We start from the raw sequence: 19,441 nt of genomic DNA on the forward strand, positions 1-19,441 counted from the left end.
CATCATCATCAAACTGGAGGTTGCAGCGTAGGCTTGCACCACCTTTAATCTATACCTCTGAATAAGTTTTATTACGACTACTGCTACCCTCTCATTAATGTTGTAGAATTTGGCTATGTTTCCCGCTATGTTCTTATGTATTAGGAATCCTACCCCGTATTGCTTCTTATCTGGGAGTCCTCTATAGCAGAGTATCTGGCCGTTAGTTGGCACTGTATAAGTCTCACCAGTTCTTCTAACCTCACTAAGGCCAATGATATCCCAAACAATGCCTGATAGTTCCTCAAAGAGTCCTGCTAAGCCACCGTCACTTGAGAGAGTTCGGGTGTTAAAGGTTGCCAGGGTCAGTTTCCATTGGCAGCCTGTCCAGTTCCAGAGAAAACAGGTCTGACAGCCGCCTTGGCCAGTTGCTCCACAACGGCAGGCCATGAGGGCCATGGGTTAATTGTAGGAATCGTGAGTGAGGTAGTGGCCAAATACTGCACCAGGGAGGCCAATTCCTGTTCTGGTGAGGGAGTGTCCTTGTTGAAGCTTCATGGGCCTTTCTAATTAGATTAGTATAGTCCCACTGGTTTGCGGCGTTTTTGCCGGTGTCAGGCGTCAATGCAAGCCTGGAGATGTATAGTACTGGAGGATGTGAATTCGATATTACCACCTACAGATTAATAAAAAAAAGAGAGAGAGAGAAAAAAGAAAACTCGAGGATTCGAACTTCCGACTAGGACAACCGGCATACAAGCCAGCTCAGTCAGATAACCCTGCAGGCTGTGAGGCTGCCTTGCGGCAGAGAATTTCAGCCCAGAGGATCTTACATGCCTAAAAACTCCCTTGCTGATTGCGATAGGTAGCACAATATAAAATTATTTCTAAACGGTTCTGACCTAGTAGTTCAGGAACCTCGCGTACACAGGTGACCGTGAACACAGCCAGGTATACAAGAGGTTTCGACGACCTCAAACAGCACTTAAAACGAGTAGGGGGAAAAATAATGGTGGAACTTGTCGTTTCTCTCACCGAGAAGCCAACGAGACACAGGGTACATCCATCTTGTGCTGCGTCGAAGGCCGAGCCGCCGAAAGCGCAGAGGCTGCTCTGCCATGTACATATACCTAATTATATACGGAAACTTTCGCTCACAAACAAATCCAAAGATTCTGACACCGGATTTTCTGCGACATGGGGCCCTTAACGATACTCACGTTTGAAATAGATTTCATACTTTCTATCGATCCCAGCATAGTGCAGTATGTTGAACTCTTAGGTAGGGTAAGGTGCAGTGATCATAGGTTAGTGAGGCCTAGGCTTCACTTCAATTTGAAGAGAGAAAGAGTAAAATTGGTCAAGAAAAAACTGGCCAACCTAGACGCAGTAAGAGTAAAAGCAGACCAATTCAGGCTGGTACTTGCAAACAAATATGCAGCCTTAAAACAGCGAGATGAAGATGACACAGAGGTAGTGAACGAAAGCGTAACTAGGCTGGCTTCGGAAGCAGCACTTGAAGTGGGAAGTAACGCACCGAGGCAATCAATAGGTAAGCTCTCCCAAGCAACGAAGGACCTAATAAAGAGACGACAAAGAATGAAAGTGTCCAAGTCAAGAGATCAGGTAGAATTTGCAGAACTGTCAAAACTGATCAAGGCGAAAGTAAGGGATATTTGAAATTATAATGTAAGAAAGGCTGGGGAAGCAGTAAAAAATGGATGCAACATGAAATCAGTGAGAAGGGTAATATCATCAGCAATTTAGAAGCTATAGTAAAAGCAGCGGAAGAATTCTATACTGACCTGTACCATACCCATAGCAGCAGGATACCGCCATTGGAAATAGTAATGAACAGGTTACAGAGGCTCCTTCTATAACTAGCGAAGAAGTTAGAAGGTCCTCGCAAGACATGAAACGGGAAAAAGCAGCAGGAGTAGATGGGCTACCAGTCGATTTAATCAAAGATGGAGGAGACATAATGCTTGAAAAACTAGCGGCCCTTTATACGAAGTGTCTATCGACTTCAAGGGTCCCAGAGAACTGGAAGAATGCCAACATTATACTAATCCACAAAAAGGGAGACGTTAAATAATTGAAAAATTATAGGCTCGTTTGTTTACTTCCGGTATTGTATACAATATTCACCAAGATATTGGAGAAAGATATTGAAGTATTGGAAATATTCACCAAGAATAGCATTGGAGAGACACAGTCTCTCCAATGCTATTCACTGCATGCTTGGAAGAAGTATTCAAGCTATTAAATTGGGACAGCTTAGGAGTAAGGATCAGCGGCAGATATCTCAGCAACCTTCGTTTTGCAGATGATATTGTCCTGTTCAGCAACACTGGGGATGAGTTACAACAAATGATTGAGGACCTTAACAGAGAAAGTGTAAGAGTGGGGTTGAAGATTATTATGCAGGAGACAAAGATAATGATAAATAGCAGGGCAAAGGAACAAGAGTTCAAGATCGCCAGTCGGCCTCTAGAGTCTGTGAAGGAATACGTTTACCTAGGTCAATTACTCATAGGGGATCCTGATCATGAGAAGGAAATTTACAGAAGAATAAAAATGGGTTAGAACGCATATGGCAGACATTGGCAGATCCTGACTGGAAGCTTGCCATTATGTATCACTAAAAAGAAAGGTGTAGAGTCAGTGCATTCTACCGGTGCTACATATGGGGCAGAAACTTGGAGACTGACAAAGAACCTTGAGAACAAGTTAAGGACTGCACAAAGAGCGATAAAATGAAGGATGATAGGCATAACGTTAAGAGACAGGAAGAGAGCGGTGTAGATCAGAGAGCAAATGGGGATAGCCAATATTCTAATTAACATGAAGAGAAAGAAATGGAGCTGGGCAGGTCATGTTATGCATATGTTAGATAGCCGGTGGACCATTAGGGTAACAGAATGGGTGCCCAGAGAAGGGAAGCGCAATAGAGGACGGCAGAAGTAGGGGGATGAAATGAAGAAATTCGCAGGTGCAACTTGGAATCTGTTGGCACAGGACAGGGGTAATTGGAGATAGCAGGGAGAGGCCTTCGTCCTGCAGTGGACTTAATATAGGGTGATGATGTAAAAGATGTTCGGTCACTGGGCTTTGTGCGACATCTGGATTCTAAAAAGCTCTATCGCACACTGCTCAAATCTTATTTATTAGTCATTTGTAGGACCCAAGCTTTACATAGTGGTTAATTGAACGTTAAACAAAAGAAAATGAAGTTTCTCTACACTACCTTGTGGGAAAAGTAGCATCAGTTCACCCACAGATTTTTAGTGTACTGACTAGGACGTGGAACATGAGAAGGAAATATTCAGATTAATAAAGATTGTTTGAAGTGCATACGATACGAAGCCATCGGCAACAAAAGGATGTAAGACATGCACAGGTGCTGGTTATGTTTTATGTCTTTCCTCTGTCCATGTATTTTGCACTGCTTTATCATGCTTAGTGAGCTGGCGACATTTGCCAGAAAGTTGACTTTGTATATCAGTGCTTGTGCGAGTTGTAATGCTTAAGACCTCTGTTTGTGCAGGTGTCTGTGGCAGTGAAAAAACTGCGGGAGGTGTCAGCCAGTGAAGGCTTTGCACGCGAGGCTGAGCTCATGGTGGACTTGCGGCACCCATGCATTGTGCGACTGTTAGCCATCTGCCTGGGACCGCCGCTCATGATGGTACTCTGATGGCTTCAAGTGGATATAAGTTCCAAGTGGACATAAGAAATATGGTGCTGCATTTGCGGCATCACATTTAATGCATAACGCAGGCCTCAGGCATCTTCGCTGCATAACCTTGGCGAGTGGCCTTGGTGCGCTTACATTCTTTGAACTCAGATAGGGTGAGAAGCTTCTTGGAGCGAGGCATTTTTGTGAAAAACAGGCCCATATAGTGATGTGGAGACTACGCAGTTCCTAAGGTGCGCTTAAACGAGAAGGAACGAGCCTCTCTTTATAAATAGAGTCCTGATGTCACTTACGCACGCCTAGGGCGTTTAGCATCAACTGTCACATAGATTGCTAGATGCCTGAGGTTAACGCCCAGGTGGAAGAACCTGGGTGTGCTTTTCTGGGAAGCTCAGAGCAGACACGTCAAGCAATAAGTAATTGCACACTTTGGCACTATCTAGGCATTTGATAACTCGAGCTGCTTCACAAAAACAGTCAGACAGGTTGCAGGAAAGACAGGGCTATGCTTGACAAAAGTTTTTCATATTAGAGGGACACTAAAGGCAAATACTAAGTTGATGTGGACTGTTTATCATTCCAGAAGCTTCGTAACACCTGTTTTATGCTAAGAAAAGACTAGTTCGCGAGAAAATTGCATCTGAGGGGTCTGAAAACATTATCACAATTCAAATCTCCCGCCACCCAACCGGCGAATGGTGACATCAGTGAGTAAGCGGCGCCTGACAGACGACAGTACGGTTTTTTACACAAAACGCAAACACTCAGTCATGGAGAAAGCAAGCTAAGACAGAGCGGTGGATTTGCTGCTTTGCCACTTGACCAAAAGCAGCTGCACAGCTGCTTTTGGTCAAGTGGCCTGGGTCGTTTGGACATTCCGCGACATCACATGGAAGTGGAGCTCTCTGCTACTTGCAGTTTGTGTGAATTCCGCAAGCCAGCAGAACCAGCGCAGCACTATGCGATAACTAAACTACTGAAACATGAAAGTGCAGGTGGCGCACAGTCGAGCGAAAACGAAACCGTTCGACCGCCCGCATCATTGTCAAGAGTAATGTCAATGAGTTCTTTTTGTAAAAATGAAATATAACTCAACAAGTAGCATTTTCTTTCATCTTATAATGCAATACAATGAAGTTTTTATAACGAGTGCTTGAGTGCTAGTGACAGAGTTTAAATGAAGAGTGCCTTCGTCACCGGTCAAGTTAGTGAATGTCTTTGGGGAGTCTCTAATCGTGTCCTGCATTTACCTCAATTTCTCGAATACTAAGGCTCTATTCCCAATGATATTGATGCCTTAGAGATTCTCGAGCACTAATCAATCACTTTAGCTTGACTTAATATTTGCCTTTTGTGTCCCTTTAAAACCGCATTTCTACCTGAGTCTCGTGGTTCTACAACCATGGAATGACTCCAAGCTAGCTGGTAACCTTGCATGTAAACAGCTTACTAATGTTAAAATTTTGACTTTTAAACAAGTAACTGGTTGAACACACACTTTCCTCTAACTTCAAGAATAGCCATGACATGTAAATGTGCTGCATGACCATGACATGTAAATGTGCTGCATGATGCATTTTGGTGCGCACATTTCTGCAGCTACACCAAAATTGCATCTTTCTTCCATTTATCATTCTTTGAAATTTACTATACCATCTGCTGTGTCACATACAGAAAAGCTGGGCTGGCACATAGTCAGGCATTCATTTGCCTTTTTGACGGTCCTCGAGGCAACATTTTCCTGAATAAATCAATTCAATACACAGAATTTTTTTGTCTCAAGTTGGATATGTGTGTGTGCAGGTGCAAGAGCTTCTGCCGTTAGGCTCCCTCTTGGGCTACCTGCAGGAACGTTGTGGAGCCGTGTCCATGGAGGAGGACGTGCCACGATGGGCACACCAGGTGGCATGTGGCATGGCCTACCTGCAGGCTCGCCGCTTTGTGCACCGAGACCTGGCTGCCCGCAACCTGTTGCTTGCCTCCCGTATGCAGGTGAGCCCAGGTCATAAACGGTTACTTCAAGGACACCTTTCCCAATTGTTGTGACCTTTCACACAGACGTTTCCAAATGTCTGTGTGAAATCTGCAAAGCTTTTCTGAGCAAAATGTTACTTGGGCATAGGAGAGAGAGAGGCTCTTTAATGAAAGCTGGAGAGCCCAGCATGCTACTCCAGGTCAATGCGATGATAAATGAAATGATACATACAGGACGTACAGAACTTAATACACATGTAACACAACATGCAATATTAATGTTCACTCGAACATCATTGTAATGAAGCTGAAGGGAGAGCTGGAATTACTTGGTTATATCCGTTACTTCGTTATATCTATTATTGCCATTTACTGGATTATATGCCCAATGGGGCGCACCAATTGTAAACATGGAAAAAAGATGGCTTTGTGGCCTGTGGAACCGTTACACGGCCATGCATGTGATGAAATTTGAATGAAACAACAAAAGAATCTTCGGCGTCGCCCGACTTAGCACCTGACGTGACAGCCTTTTGGTCACTGCCTTCTGTTCCATAGTGATGGTCTTTTGCGTCCGCTTTCCACTTTGCTTGTCGCAGTCGAGCAGCATGTGGCACTCGACACAGAGCTCCGCTGTGTAATGAAGGAGGCAAGTGAACTTTGCTACGCCAGTTTGGCTTGGCCGGCTCGTGGCCTCCAGGACTGCACTGGCATCAATGCAATCTTGGAGGCCATGTCCAGCTTCTAGCTTGCATGGCACGCCGCAGGGAGATGGAGAAGTGAATGCACAGCCTGGGCGTGATCCCCAAGATTGCGCCGGGGATGTCTCTGAGGACAGGCCCAGCTGTGGTTGCCTGCATGACATACCATAGGGAAAGAGAAAAGTGAATGTGCTAATATTTGAGACTGCCACACATAGGTTCGCGGCATGGTGTGATAAGTGCAGGCTTGCACGTGAACCCCAACATTGCGTCACCAAGGTATCGGAGGCTACGCCCAGCTGTGCCTGTCTGCGTGGCGCATCACACAGAACTGAACGAACTAATGTTTTGCACCTGCATGGCATAGCCATGCAGGCAGTGCACAGTGCTGTCTCACCGAGCATAGCCATGGCAGCGACAAAGACCAGTGTTGCTTGGCAATGTATTCGACACGGGAGTTTTGAACTGCTGTGGCAAATGAGTGCCAGACCCCATGGAAAGCGATGTACTCTGCGTGCAATGGTCTGGCATTTTTTGGTTACGGACACTAATCTAGTTCATCTGGGACAATTTCACTTTGTTAAAATCACCACCAATCCACTCCTGTGAAGATGGTTAGTCAGCGAAGATGCAGATATGTTGCACCTATTGTAGGGCAACTTGTCAAACACCGATCCCATGATGTCTGCCCATTACACAAATTGCTTTAAAGTGATATATGACACAAACACATGCTTCAATGCAGTTTACAAGCCTTTATTTTATTTATCACTTTGAAATTACTGCTGTAACTGCTTTGTAGTCGCTGTGATACACACTGATGTTTTCCGTGTGTGTTTGAGAAACGTTTGTGGCTAAAGTTAAATTTATGCATGACCTGTGTACGGTAGTTGGTTGATTCAGATTGTTGAAGTAACTTTAGGCCAAACTCTACCACGAAGTGGGTGAACCACTGCTTTATTTTCAGTTTTGAGATGTCTGCATTAGTCTTTGACAACGACCACCAGCAAGGGATCAGCAGCAATGTACATTGATCATCACGGAAGTGGACCAATAATGTGGTTCGATGGCTTTGTGTGCGTGCGTGCGTGCGTGCGTGCGCGCGCGCGCGCGCGTGTGCGTGCGTGCGTGCGTGCGTGTGCATTTGCGTGCACATTTTGTATGGAAACGAAAGCTGTGCTGTACGTGCGCATCATACCTCTGCGTTATGGGGGTATGAGCCATTGCTCCGGACCCTGCACTGCTGCCGGGATCGGCCCACCTGGCAAAGCTTCTGGGATCTTAGCCACAGGCAGCTTCGTAGTAAAATGAGGTTTTAAATACATGGATTTCTATGCGTATTTCGAGAAGAATTCCACTTACTTTGTTGTAGCTATTAGTTTGTTATATCCTGTTTTGTTATAATGAGATTCGAATGTATCTTGTCGAGATCAGTGTCCCTCAGAAAAGTTGAGAGCATCTTTGTAGTGTGGGACACGCTGGCCACACTAATCCACGGCCCAAGTACATGTTATAGCTCAAGGTGTGAACCATGAGGCACATTTAGTGCGGTCATTAGGACAGTAGTTTGGAATGCAAAGGGCATAGGAGTCTTTTAATAAAGTATAGCATGAGATTCAGACAACTGAATAGATACTCTTGAAATTCTTATGGCTAAGGGATCTTTTTGAAATAATGCTAGATGGCTAGATGGCTGCAAATGTCCTGCTTTATTTTTATTCCCTATAGCCACTCCAGGGGAGGTATTATGTAAGAGTCCACCTAGTGGACATGTCCATTTCGTCTGCTGCTGAAGTGCTGATTGGCTGTGGTGTCTCGCGGCTGTGGATGCACAGCCCAGCCCAGCCCAGCCCAGCCAATCAGGATTTCAACAGCAGATAGAATGGACATGCCCACTAGGTGGACTCTTACAGAATACCTCCTCTGGAGTGGCTATAGAGAATAAAAATAAAGCAGGACATTTGCAGCCATCTAGCCATCTAGAATTATTTCAAAAAGATCCCTTAGCCATAAGAATTTCAAGAGTATCTATTCAGTTGTCTGAATCTCGTGCTATACTTTATTAAAAAACTCCTAGATAGAATGGACATGCCCACTAGGTGGACTCTAACAGAATACCTCCCCAGTACTCCATTTGAAGCACATACATATATATTTTTAAATTTTTTGCACAGTCTCACTAATATTGCGACACTGGTAGACACATGGCCTCACTGCTTCTAATCAGTTTCATTAAAGACCCATCAATTTCTCTTCCAGCTTAATTATGGCACCAGAAGGCCACAATTACAAATGTTTCCTGCACTTCTAAAGAGACTAATATATACTATAGACCCTTATTTTGCCATTTGAACTCCTTTGCACAACTCTGCCATTTAGGCATTACATTTTCTGAAGGCACTAAAGTGTTTTACAACTGAAAATGATTTTATCCATCAGGTGTTTGTAATGCCAAGCACATTTACAATGATTTACTCCAAGTGTTCACAAACAGCCTTGGAATATTTGGCATGTAATAAACTCTAAACAGACACACACTACCAGTGCAACAAATGCAAGCGGTAAAGCAATCAGTGAAAGTAGGTAGGCTTTAATGGAGCCTGACTTCTGTAGTCACCAATCATCTACTAACATATCTGCCTATGTACAACCCCTTACATTCTCTGTGACGCAGCGCAGTGCTACATTATTCACAAATATTCCTGCATGATAATAGAAATTTCAGCCTTTTTGCAGATTGTACGTGCCATGAAGTTTTAAGCGAATTGCAACCCTTTTGGCCTTGCAGTGTGCTCAAACCTTCTACCAAATACCTGAGCAGTTCTTGCCGTCCACTGAACACGTCACATTGTGGCCCAAGAGGCATCATGCACCACACGTACTGCCAACATGTGATGTGACCTCCTTTTGGCTGCTGCTCTAAATGTATTGTGCGTTGCCTTATTGTTATTATTAACATCATTATATTATTACCATCTTATATTATTAAGATCTTATTATATTATTAACATCATTATACGTTTTGGGCTGTTTCCTGTTCGTGCACTTCCAGGTCAAGATTAGCGATTTTGGGTTGTCTCGCGCACTCGCCATGGGAAGTGACTACTATCGTGCGACCACAGGTGGACGATGGCCTCTCAAGTGGTGAGTGGCTCCCGCAGTTGCTTGATTATCTGTGCTTTGCTCAAGTCTTGCACTTGTTTTTGATGCTACCCTCAGTCTTAACCACACAAAGCCTAAATGCCGCTCTATATCAAGGAAAATTCGAAATTGTTAACATTTTCTTCTGGTCATAAAAAGTACATTAATACCAAAATAACAATGAAAAGTTACTTGAGTAATAACATAATTAGTACACCAATTAATTATTTGGTTTGCTGAACTATCCACACATGGAAAACTTGCTCCAGTGCATAAAACACGCTACTATGGGCTTGCCATTAAGTTTCCTGCACTTATATAAACATTTTCAGGTTTTAAACTCTGCGTACAAAAAAATGGTGTTAGGTCCTGCTGGGTTAAATGTCTGCTCAATTGATGCACTTTTTGTGGCACTGGTGCTAGGAAAGATCAGGCAGTGTCCGTACAAGCTCACAGAGAGTAAGGATGGTGGTGCCAATTATTCCACACACTTTTGAATTAAGCACCAAGCTGTAAGCCATTGTTACGGTGTAGCAAAAGCTTTCAATTAACTTCTAAAATTTGGTCGATGGCGCTGTTCCATGAGCAAATACCACCTAGTAGGTAATCCTTGCAAATGTAGTCTTCACTGAAGATATCAGTATGTGGTGCCTGTAACAAATTTCAAAGTGCTGGATGTAATTGTGGTTATGCAAAAATATTTTCGAAGAGGTTAGAAAAGTTTCACATGCCCTATGTAAATTCCAGCTGTGTCAGCAAGCTTGACCTGAAAGACAATGTGCTTTTAGGAGTGCCAACATATTTTGCAAGTTGTATAACCTCTACTGCATGTTCATCGCACACAGGAGAATAAAATTTAGCAAGTCTTATGGTTGGGAAACATCTAAATCCTAGATTTGGCCTTGAAATGCCAGATGTGGCATTATTAACATTATAATGATGTTGTGATGCAGGGCAAAATTTTCTGACATTGTGCACCAATAAAGGTAGTTATGATGACAAAACATAAACAAAAAGTGCTGCAGACTTTTGGCTGCGCTCGCACATGGCAGCCACAGCATTAGCAGCAACGGAGCAGCGAGCCAGTGTATCATGACTTCATCATAGATCCATTTCCTGGGTACTGAAATTAAAGCTAGTTTGTAGAAACAAGCATTGTAGTGAATTATTTAGGGTGCTACATTACTCTTGCTAGTATCTTTGCTAAAGTTCAGAGGGTGTGGACCTTCACTTAATGCAAAAAAATGACAAATCAACAAGGTAATGTCAGCACTCCTAGCCATGCCACTTAGCTAAACTACATATATTACCAAGGTTCTGAGTTAGCGTAAGACACAAACAGTAGAGTTAAATGCATTTGTGTACTGTTTCCCAAGTGATGTGGGTAACTGACCAGCCAGAGATTTGCTCAGGCTACAAGCACCACATCCCATGCAGAGCCACATTCCATGCAGAACCACATTCCAAACTACTAACCTGAGTGGCATGTCAATCAGTGAAAATGGAACACAACACTCTGTGACGATTGGTCAAAGTGTGGTCATTTGAGCTCCAGCAAACACTGACCAAGGCTCAGACTTGTGACTTCTGCAATTATGTAATGATCCTAATCCACTGTCGCACATCATCAGTGGTCAGAGCAATGCTCTGCCTGCGTTATCAGTGGGATCAGTCATCCTGAACGATAGATGATGAGAGTGGCATAAAATCGAGTGGAAGGAGTTGCTACATTACACCATACCTGTGCCTTTCGGTGCCGTTTGTGCTATGGCAGACAGCATGGCAAATAACAGCACCAGGGCTCCTCCAGCTGCAAGTACCACGACCAGATATCATGTGGTGCCTAGTCCTGCACGTCATCTTTTTTCACCTTTGGCCAGGGACTATGGCATTTTGCATGGTTGCATCCTAATCAAACTGCCTATAGGATGGCAGCTTAGGTTTGAAAGCAGGTTTATGGGTTTACTTTTCTGTATTCTATAAGAATTTTGGAAGTATAAGCATTTTCTGTAGGTCTGATACGGAAGGTAAATAGTATGGATTGGATGTATTTTTTGACAAGCATCTGCCAAGCATGGGGTTGTACCTACACGATATTCAAAAGGAGCAACTCGCAGAATGGCAGAATGAGTCCTTCCTGGGCTGCGTACAGTGAACTTCAGCTGTAGTTAGAGACATAAGCCCCGTTTACATGAATGCGACAGTGGCGCATCGAATTTCCAAGCGCATTTGGGAAAGGCGATGCGACGCCGTTTACATGTAGCGCCTTAACTCTCGCGAGAACGTAGCGCCACATGGTGTCGTATAAGGGAAGTGCAACCGACTTCCGGTGTAACTGGTTTCCTGTAGTAGGGCGAGTGCACGTTGGTGGTTGAGTGCCGAGAAATAGACAGTTTAGTTTAGCGTACGCAACTTATAGCGTACGCTATACGCTATAGTGTAGCGGACGCAAAGCCGCGCACATGTTTTGCAGCTTTAGTAGGCCAGCGAGATTTTCGGATCTCAGAAGCCATATGCCGTCGTTGCGGCTATTTTCTGACTCTAGCGATAGGTAACGCTGACATCTCGAATGTTTCTTTCGTTAGGCTTCGACTCGTTCGAAACGAGAAGCGATCTCGAAAACACCACAAGGGTATCCATAATACTTTGTCGTCGAAGCGGTCTGAGACTAAGCGAAAGCCGTTTACACAATCATTTGCTGCGAACCAAGTGCATTTTACAAAAGCAACGCCAAATTCAATTCGAAGCGGGCAGCCGGGACCGCCGCCATGTTGATGGCTAATTCCTTCCCATCATTCCTAATGCGACGATCCTGCGTTTACATGCTCCGTGAGAGTCAACTCGCGCTCGTAAATCTACCCTCGCCTGGCGCATTAATGCGATGCGCCTTCCTAGCGCATTACTGCTGTTTACATGAATGTGATGCGCTAGAAATGCGATGCGATGCCACACTGTCGCATTCATGTAAACGCTGCTATAGGGGTGCTAATCACCTGCTCAGTGAGAATGTGTGGACAAGGCACAGCAAACGAGCAGGTGGCAGCAGTGTGAACTGCTTGCTACGACTTCTTTTCTAAGAAACTGTACTGGCCTATCAATGAGGAGAGATTCCTCAAAAAAAAAAACGACAGTGGATAGGCTCACTCAATAATAATAATAATAATAATAATAACTTTATTTACATCCGAAATACATGATGCCGGAGGCCTACAGAAAAAGCTGTCACATTGCAGCTTGACAAGGCCGCAGGCCCCCGTACTGGCAACTTCACGTAGCAGTCAGCGAATTATATAATATATATGAGTTATAATCAGCTCTCACTGAAAATCCATGCACACAAAAAGACAAAACTCATTCCATATTCAGACATCGTTATACAAATTATGTTATACAATTTGAAGTTATACAATTAATACAATTACAATACAATTAATACAAGTAATACAATACAATTTGAAGTAATACAATTACGAAGTACAAACATTCAGCTTTCAAGACACTGTTTATCCATACAAGAACGCCACCAGAGACCAGCGCACACAAAATGTACCGCAGAGAGTGCAGATAACTCCGCAGTAAAGGTGCAGCAAAATTATACACTAACTACACTATTCTTGTTTCCCTTTTTGTTTTCTTCTACGCACTAAAGTATTTTCGAAGGTCCACAAAAGTAATTTTGTCGGGCTCTATATTTTGTTTCTGTAGTGTATTCAATAACCTTGGCAGCCGGTTTTTTGACATTTGTAAGCCATATGTTGTCCTACAAGTATCTATTGCCCATGTTTCAAAATTTCGCGTATTATATGTAGTAGAGTGATATTTCAACTTCGCTAACTGACACAACTTCTCAAGCTTAAAAGGAGAGAGATATCAAAAGATCGTAAAATCCCAACCCTGGAAAAAAGCAAGCATGCAGGAGGCCCCATAGGACTTGAGTGCCGTGGTGTTGGAGTCGGGCGTCACACTAAGAGCTGCACTGTAGCCTACATCGCCAGTGGAACGGTTAGCTGGCCTACACTAACAGGGAATCACATGGAGGCTCGTGGTGTTGTCCATACTTTCACAACAAAAGTTGCATCCTTGCTGATGAGTACGACGTCAGGAGGCTGGAGGAATAGAACAGGGGTTTATTTATATGGGAAGGCAAACAGTTATAGAGAAAGAAATACTCATGCTGGCAGAAGCAGAAGACAGCACCTATTATCTTGTAACACAGTTGCATCATTCTCAGAGCACTGCTACGTGATGGCAGAGCACACTAAATCGTTTGGAGTAGCATGCTCCACACAATGAGCCCGTCTCTTAAAAACCATCTATCTTCTCAAGATCACTCGCTAGGGAAACAGATCATGTCCTAATCGGCCAAACCGGTGGTCATGTGGACATCCCAAAAATCTGCCTCCAGGAAAGAGAGTCCACACCATGGATGCACTGCCCCCAAGGTGGTCGTGGAAAGGGGGAAGCAAGTGCACTGTACTCATTGCCCTGGTGAAGACCGCGAAAGTGAACAACCCAAGCCGCCTGATGGAAAGCCGCTTCACAAAATTCCATGCCACTTCACAAAATTCCATGCCACTTCTTGACTGGTTTGATGGGTTGTCATGACGCACAACACTTGGCACTTGTAATTAGTAGCCTCTTTGACGTGGTCGGCTTGGGCGGAATAGAAATGCATCCCCTTGTAAAAATGCTGACTTTGTCAGCATCTCAGTGTTCAACTCGCCCAACAAGCCACTCTTATGAATGTATCTAAGCACATGCAATTCTATCTTATGGACATATCTGCTCTCTATCAAGTGAATAGTGCAAGATCTGTCAAAAGCAACCAAACTTCTGCTATTACTGTTTTGCTGGGCCTCACACATCAAAAAAGTAGTCCCCTCTGCTTTCAACACACCAGTCTCAGCTGCTTCCATTTGTGGATGGCCTGTGATATTGCCATGTGTGACGTTTGCCTATAACACAGCCGTACAGGAGACCACACAGTTTACGCCGTTTGAACTTATATACGGGCACCGCATCATGTCAACACTTGACACCATGCTACCTGTGGCTAATAGCCCTACCAACGAACATGTAGAAGAGTTCATACAAAGAAGCAAAGAGGCATGCCAGCTTGCTCAGCATCGTATCTAGAGCCAACAGCGTACCAACACCCTTCGATACAACCAGGGTCGACACGACGGCCATTACAATCTCGGAGACTGTGTGTGGGTCTGGACACCCTTCCATCACCAGTGACTCTCTGAAAAGTTGCTGCACTGGTATTTTTATCTCTACAAGGTTACACACCGCTTCAGTTACATAACCTACGAAGCCGTCCCCTATAGTTCTGACCCCGGTTCACTTCATCGTCGTCCTCGCGCTGAAGTTGTTCATGTAGTGCGCATGAAGCCTTATTATGCGTGTATGTGAATGTTGCACCTCAGAAGCTTCTTTTCTTGCTGTAAAGAGTATTTCTTACGTCACTGGGTACGGTGACATACAGATGTTGGCACAGTGCTGTGTTGCTGCTTGCCCCTTATTATGTATGTGCCGTGCAAAGTGAAGTGCAGTTGATTTCTAATCGCTAAGGACAGAACTGAACTATCAAAGCAGTTTCCTTCGTCCTAACTGCTTACATTTCAGTTCAGGTCCGCCGGTAGTGGTTGCACGAACTCGATGGCGCCAGGCTTAATCTTCGCTGAACAGGATCAGCATTGGCTCAAACTTCACGTGCACGGCTTGCAGCTTATGCATTTTCAACTTCGTATGCATGTTTTGACTCACTGTTAGTGCGATTAATTATATATACAAGTGAAGGCACTGTTGCTATTGCATTGTCAGTTCGATGGCCGATCATGCAAGATTCGCTCAAACGATGGTATGCGTGCTGATTTTGTTGGTGCTGTTTTGTTGGTGCCAAGAAAGCCTGTCGCAATGCGACAACTCATGCTCGTCGGTTGCGTCGTTGTCGGCCTGGTACGACAAAATGCTTCCAGTGACTGTATAGTCAGCCAATTGTTGACGTGAGCATCTTGTCGGTGTCATATCGACCTAGTGCTACTGCACCTTAAACAAGTACGTGAAGTCAGGCACGCACTAACACCACCAGCAAGTGGGGACTAGTGCTTGCAAACATACGTCAAACCGGCTATCCGCTTTAACCGAAGGGAAGTGAATCCGGTCTCGAAAACCGGTTATCCGGATTTTAAGAAACGGATATTGAGGATATCTGGCTTAAATAACCAGTTAGCCGGATATACGAATATTCGAATCTACTAGATTTTCCCGCTCAAATTAATCCAAGCGCCAGCTGTTTTAGTCCAAGCGCCAGTGAATTTAATTCAGCTGCCATGCATTTAATCTCGGCGCCAAATAATTTAATCCAAAGATCCATTTACAGAGGTGTTATAGGATGTTCAAAATAATGACAAAAATGTTATAATTCTGTGCTGACCAAACATAACTGAAGAGCTTTCTTGAAGAGCATTGTCATTGGACTATAGAAATGCCTTTCCCGTGCGATGTATGATCGAAATATTGCACTGATATGGACTAATTTATGCCCATTAACAGGTCATACAAAATATAGCTATTTGATGGCTTTGCTGACATGCATTGAAACAAAGGGGCATCCAGCAACAAACTGTCCATTCGTAAGCTGATAAGAACAGGCTGAAAAGAGCGTCACATGACTTCTCATCATTTTGTTTTCTACAAGGTCCGTTGACATGGATATCAAATGGACGAGCTTCTAACAATCTCTGCGATTATAACCACGTAGCGCATCTAAGGTCACATGAAAGAGGGTGTTACGGGATCTCACATAACATTCGCCAGCATATTCCTGATTCTCATCCATATTGACATGGATATCAAATGATCAGGCTTCGAAGGACCACAGGTAATCGAAGGACCATGGGGCCAGACCATGGGTAATTTGCAACCACTCCGACATGGATATCAAATGATCTGGAATCGAGAAAGTCATGCGGAGGTGCCCACTTAGCGAACCTCAGAGCAGGTGGTGAAAGGTATCAACTGACCTCACATAACTTTCACAGGCCCATAGATGCTTCTCAACCATATCGACATGGATAGCATACGAACTGGCTTCCAAGAGGGTCTGCGACGGTTCCTACGAAGGACACGTCAGACTACGTGCAAAGGAGGGTTATGTGACCTCAGGAGGCTTTCTCCAGTCATTGGGCTATTCATATACGTACTGGTATGTATACTAAACGAATGGGAATTGAACAGCCAGTGTGACTTTTGCCACGCGAAACCACGAAAACGGAGGTGAAACGTGTGTCACGTGACTTCACGTAAATCTGTGTTGAACGTGATTAACTGCTGAATTGATTACCGTGGATATCACAGCGAGTGGAATTTACCTTGAAAGTGGTGTGGTACTAATAAAAGACATGAATTGGTAATGCTTGCCATAATTTTATTTCCTCGCACACGCACAGGACGACTGAAATACTTGCTTATTCTGGTAGTTGCTGTTCACACAATAACAATGCTATCGAATTGTTGTAATGATGTCATTCATCTGGATGCTGTGCTACATTGTGCGTAATTACTGCACACTGAGTCAGGATCTTCAGGAGAAATGTTTGCAAACATCGTAAATGCATTGCATGCTAATAAATTTATAAATTTTTTCTCACCCCAGAAATAGGTTGTCGTTGTTGGGAAATAAAGCTGTTAGGGAGCTCAGGCAGTCGTGGTAAGCGATATTAATTTGATATAGACATGTTAGCTAAACATGCTTGCTAAAGCTCAGTGGAGCCTGCCAGGTTGGTCGTTGCATAAACGGCACTCTGTATATATATATATATATATATATATTCTTTTTTTTTTGCATGCACGTTGGTTAACTGAGCAAGTTGCCCCAAATGAGCTGCATGTGCTGTGGAGAAATCTTGAAAAAATTGTCACGAGAAAGCGCACCGATGCAAGTGAGAATATTCTCTGACTTGTATCCTTTCGATGTGCTTAGTGTGCTATGGTATGACACATTCTTGCTATTTGCGCACCTCAGTGCATGACGAAGCGCGCATATAGATAAATATTGTGAACTGAAATATTAGACAAAATTAGAAACAATATAGTACAACGCTACATGAGTTCAAGCATTGCATTGTTTGAAGTAGGGAAATAATACCAAAATAATTCTCATCGATTTTATTCTGTTCACATATTCCGTTCTGTCAAGTGGCGAATTCCTGTGAAAGCTGGCACTCAACTTGTTCGAGCCAATGTCAAATGGCAAATATTTAAAAGTATATATGCAAATTATTATTATCATCTATTACTCCTAGTTGTGCTTCTGCTCACCCAGGGTTCGGAAAGGCACGTACCTCTTTTCACATATTAAGGAATTTTGTGCAGTGACAACGCACAAAGCAGCCCAGCATTCCCAGCAACAAGTCCATAACAATAATTCGGTAGCATCGTTAATGTGTGGAAAGCAACTACCGAAGCAAGAATTTGCAAGTATTTCAGGCTTCCTGTGTGTGTGTGCAAGGAATGAAACATAAATATGGCAAGCTTTACCAATTCATTTCATCTATCAGTACCACATAGCTTGCAAGGTAAGTTCCTCTCGTCGCGAAATCTACATCAATCGGTTCAGCAGTCAGTTCCATGCAGAGTTATGTGAAGTCACGTGACATGCTTTTCACTGCCATTTCCGTGGTGTTGCATGGCAAAAGACGCACTGGCTGTTTAATTTCTGTGCATTTAGTATGCATGCTGTTATAGTTCACTGTGTGCAGGTATGATTGGAATGGATGCCAAGTGCCTCACGCTCCTCAATATGAAAGGACTTGTCCGTTGGGGGTGTGCGAAGAGATTATGCACTAGTGCAAATCCCACTCTTCTTTGTCTTATGTTCTCTCCCTCTACGCAAGGGGGGAGTGGTATCGCTTTGAATTACTCTGTGCGGGTTGGGCAGTGAGTGGTTTTTCTCTGTATTCCTCTGTGTTTTGCATGTCTCTGTCATTTGTTTATTTCGTATTTTCTTTCCTATTTTTTCGCCTTATATCTTCTTCTCCTCTTCTTTTTTCATTCCTTGCTCCCAAAAGAGCGGGCAGGCGTTGTGCCCCTCTCGGTCATAGTTGTCAGCTTGCTCCTTCCCTGTTTCTTTTGTGTCTTTGTATGTTTCCATACCTAATAATACTAATATTAATGATGTGTGGGCTGACCAGCGTGCTGACAAGGCCCTTTACCAGGGAGCAAGAGAGAGTGAAGTTGCTGAGATGGTGTAGCGCATAATAAGGTAAGCGAAGACACCACGAACAGATCTTCTCTGTCCATGCGTGCAGGAGCACGCACGCAGAACGTTCACTCACCTGTAATGATGCATTAAACTTTTGATATTTGCTTTTACATCATATCGTCTTTCCTGCCGGACCCTCTCCAGTGTTCACTCTGGTTCGAACTCCAAGCAGATGCTGTTGAAGGTCGCCGAAACCCTGTCCACATGACGTCTTTATGTCTGTGAATAACCGGTCCCATGAGGGCATGTGACACTATTTATCTCATGGTCTGACGTGCTCTTCGAGGGTACCATTGCAGAGCGTTTTCGAAGCCAGTTCATATAATATCCATGTCCAAGGAAGTTACAATACATGAAAAATATGGTAGGGAAGCACCCATGGGGCCATGAAATTTATGTGGGGTCACGCGGTACCCTTCACCAGCTGGTCTGAGGTTCGCTATGTGGGTACCACCGCATAGCTTTTGATTTTCCACTTCGTTTGGTATCCATGTTGGCATGGTTGTAAATCAACCATGGGCTTGCGAAAATTACGTGATGTTACGTGACTCTTTTTCACGTGGTCTGAAATACGCAACATGCGTACTGTTGCACAGCTTCTTTGAAGACGTTTGTTTTGATATCCATGTCAATAGGGAATGACGCGTGAGCCTGGCAAAAGATACGTAAGGTCAGGTGACACCC

At 43.9% G+C, this 19,441-nt stretch overlaps 1 protein-coding gene across 3 annotated transcripts in view; it reads left to right on the forward strand.

The window, feature by feature from the left end:
- The window catches only part of Shark (SH2 ankyrin repeat kinase), a 54,767-nt gene that overhangs the window by 26,241 nt on the left and 9,085 nt on the right, over positions 1–19,441 (forward strand). For all 3 annotated transcript variants that reach the window (XM_075679809.1, XM_075679810.1, XM_075679811.1), the window contains 3 exons: positions 3,527–3,664; positions 5,477–5,665; positions 9,401–9,492. In XM_075679809.1, the coding sequence (XP_075535924.1) occupies positions 3,527–3,664; positions 5,477–5,665; positions 9,401–9,492 (419 nt within the window). The remainder of the gene's footprint in view (positions 1–3,526; positions 3,665–5,476; positions 5,666–9,400; positions 9,493–19,441) is intronic.

The sequence above is a fragment of the Dermacentor variabilis genome, chromosome 2 (assembly GCF_050947875.1).
Source record: "Dermacentor variabilis isolate Ectoservices chromosome 2, ASM5094787v1, whole genome shotgun sequence".
Classification (NCBI taxonomy): domain Eukaryota; kingdom Metazoa; phylum Arthropoda; class Arachnida; order Ixodida; family Ixodidae; genus Dermacentor; species Dermacentor variabilis.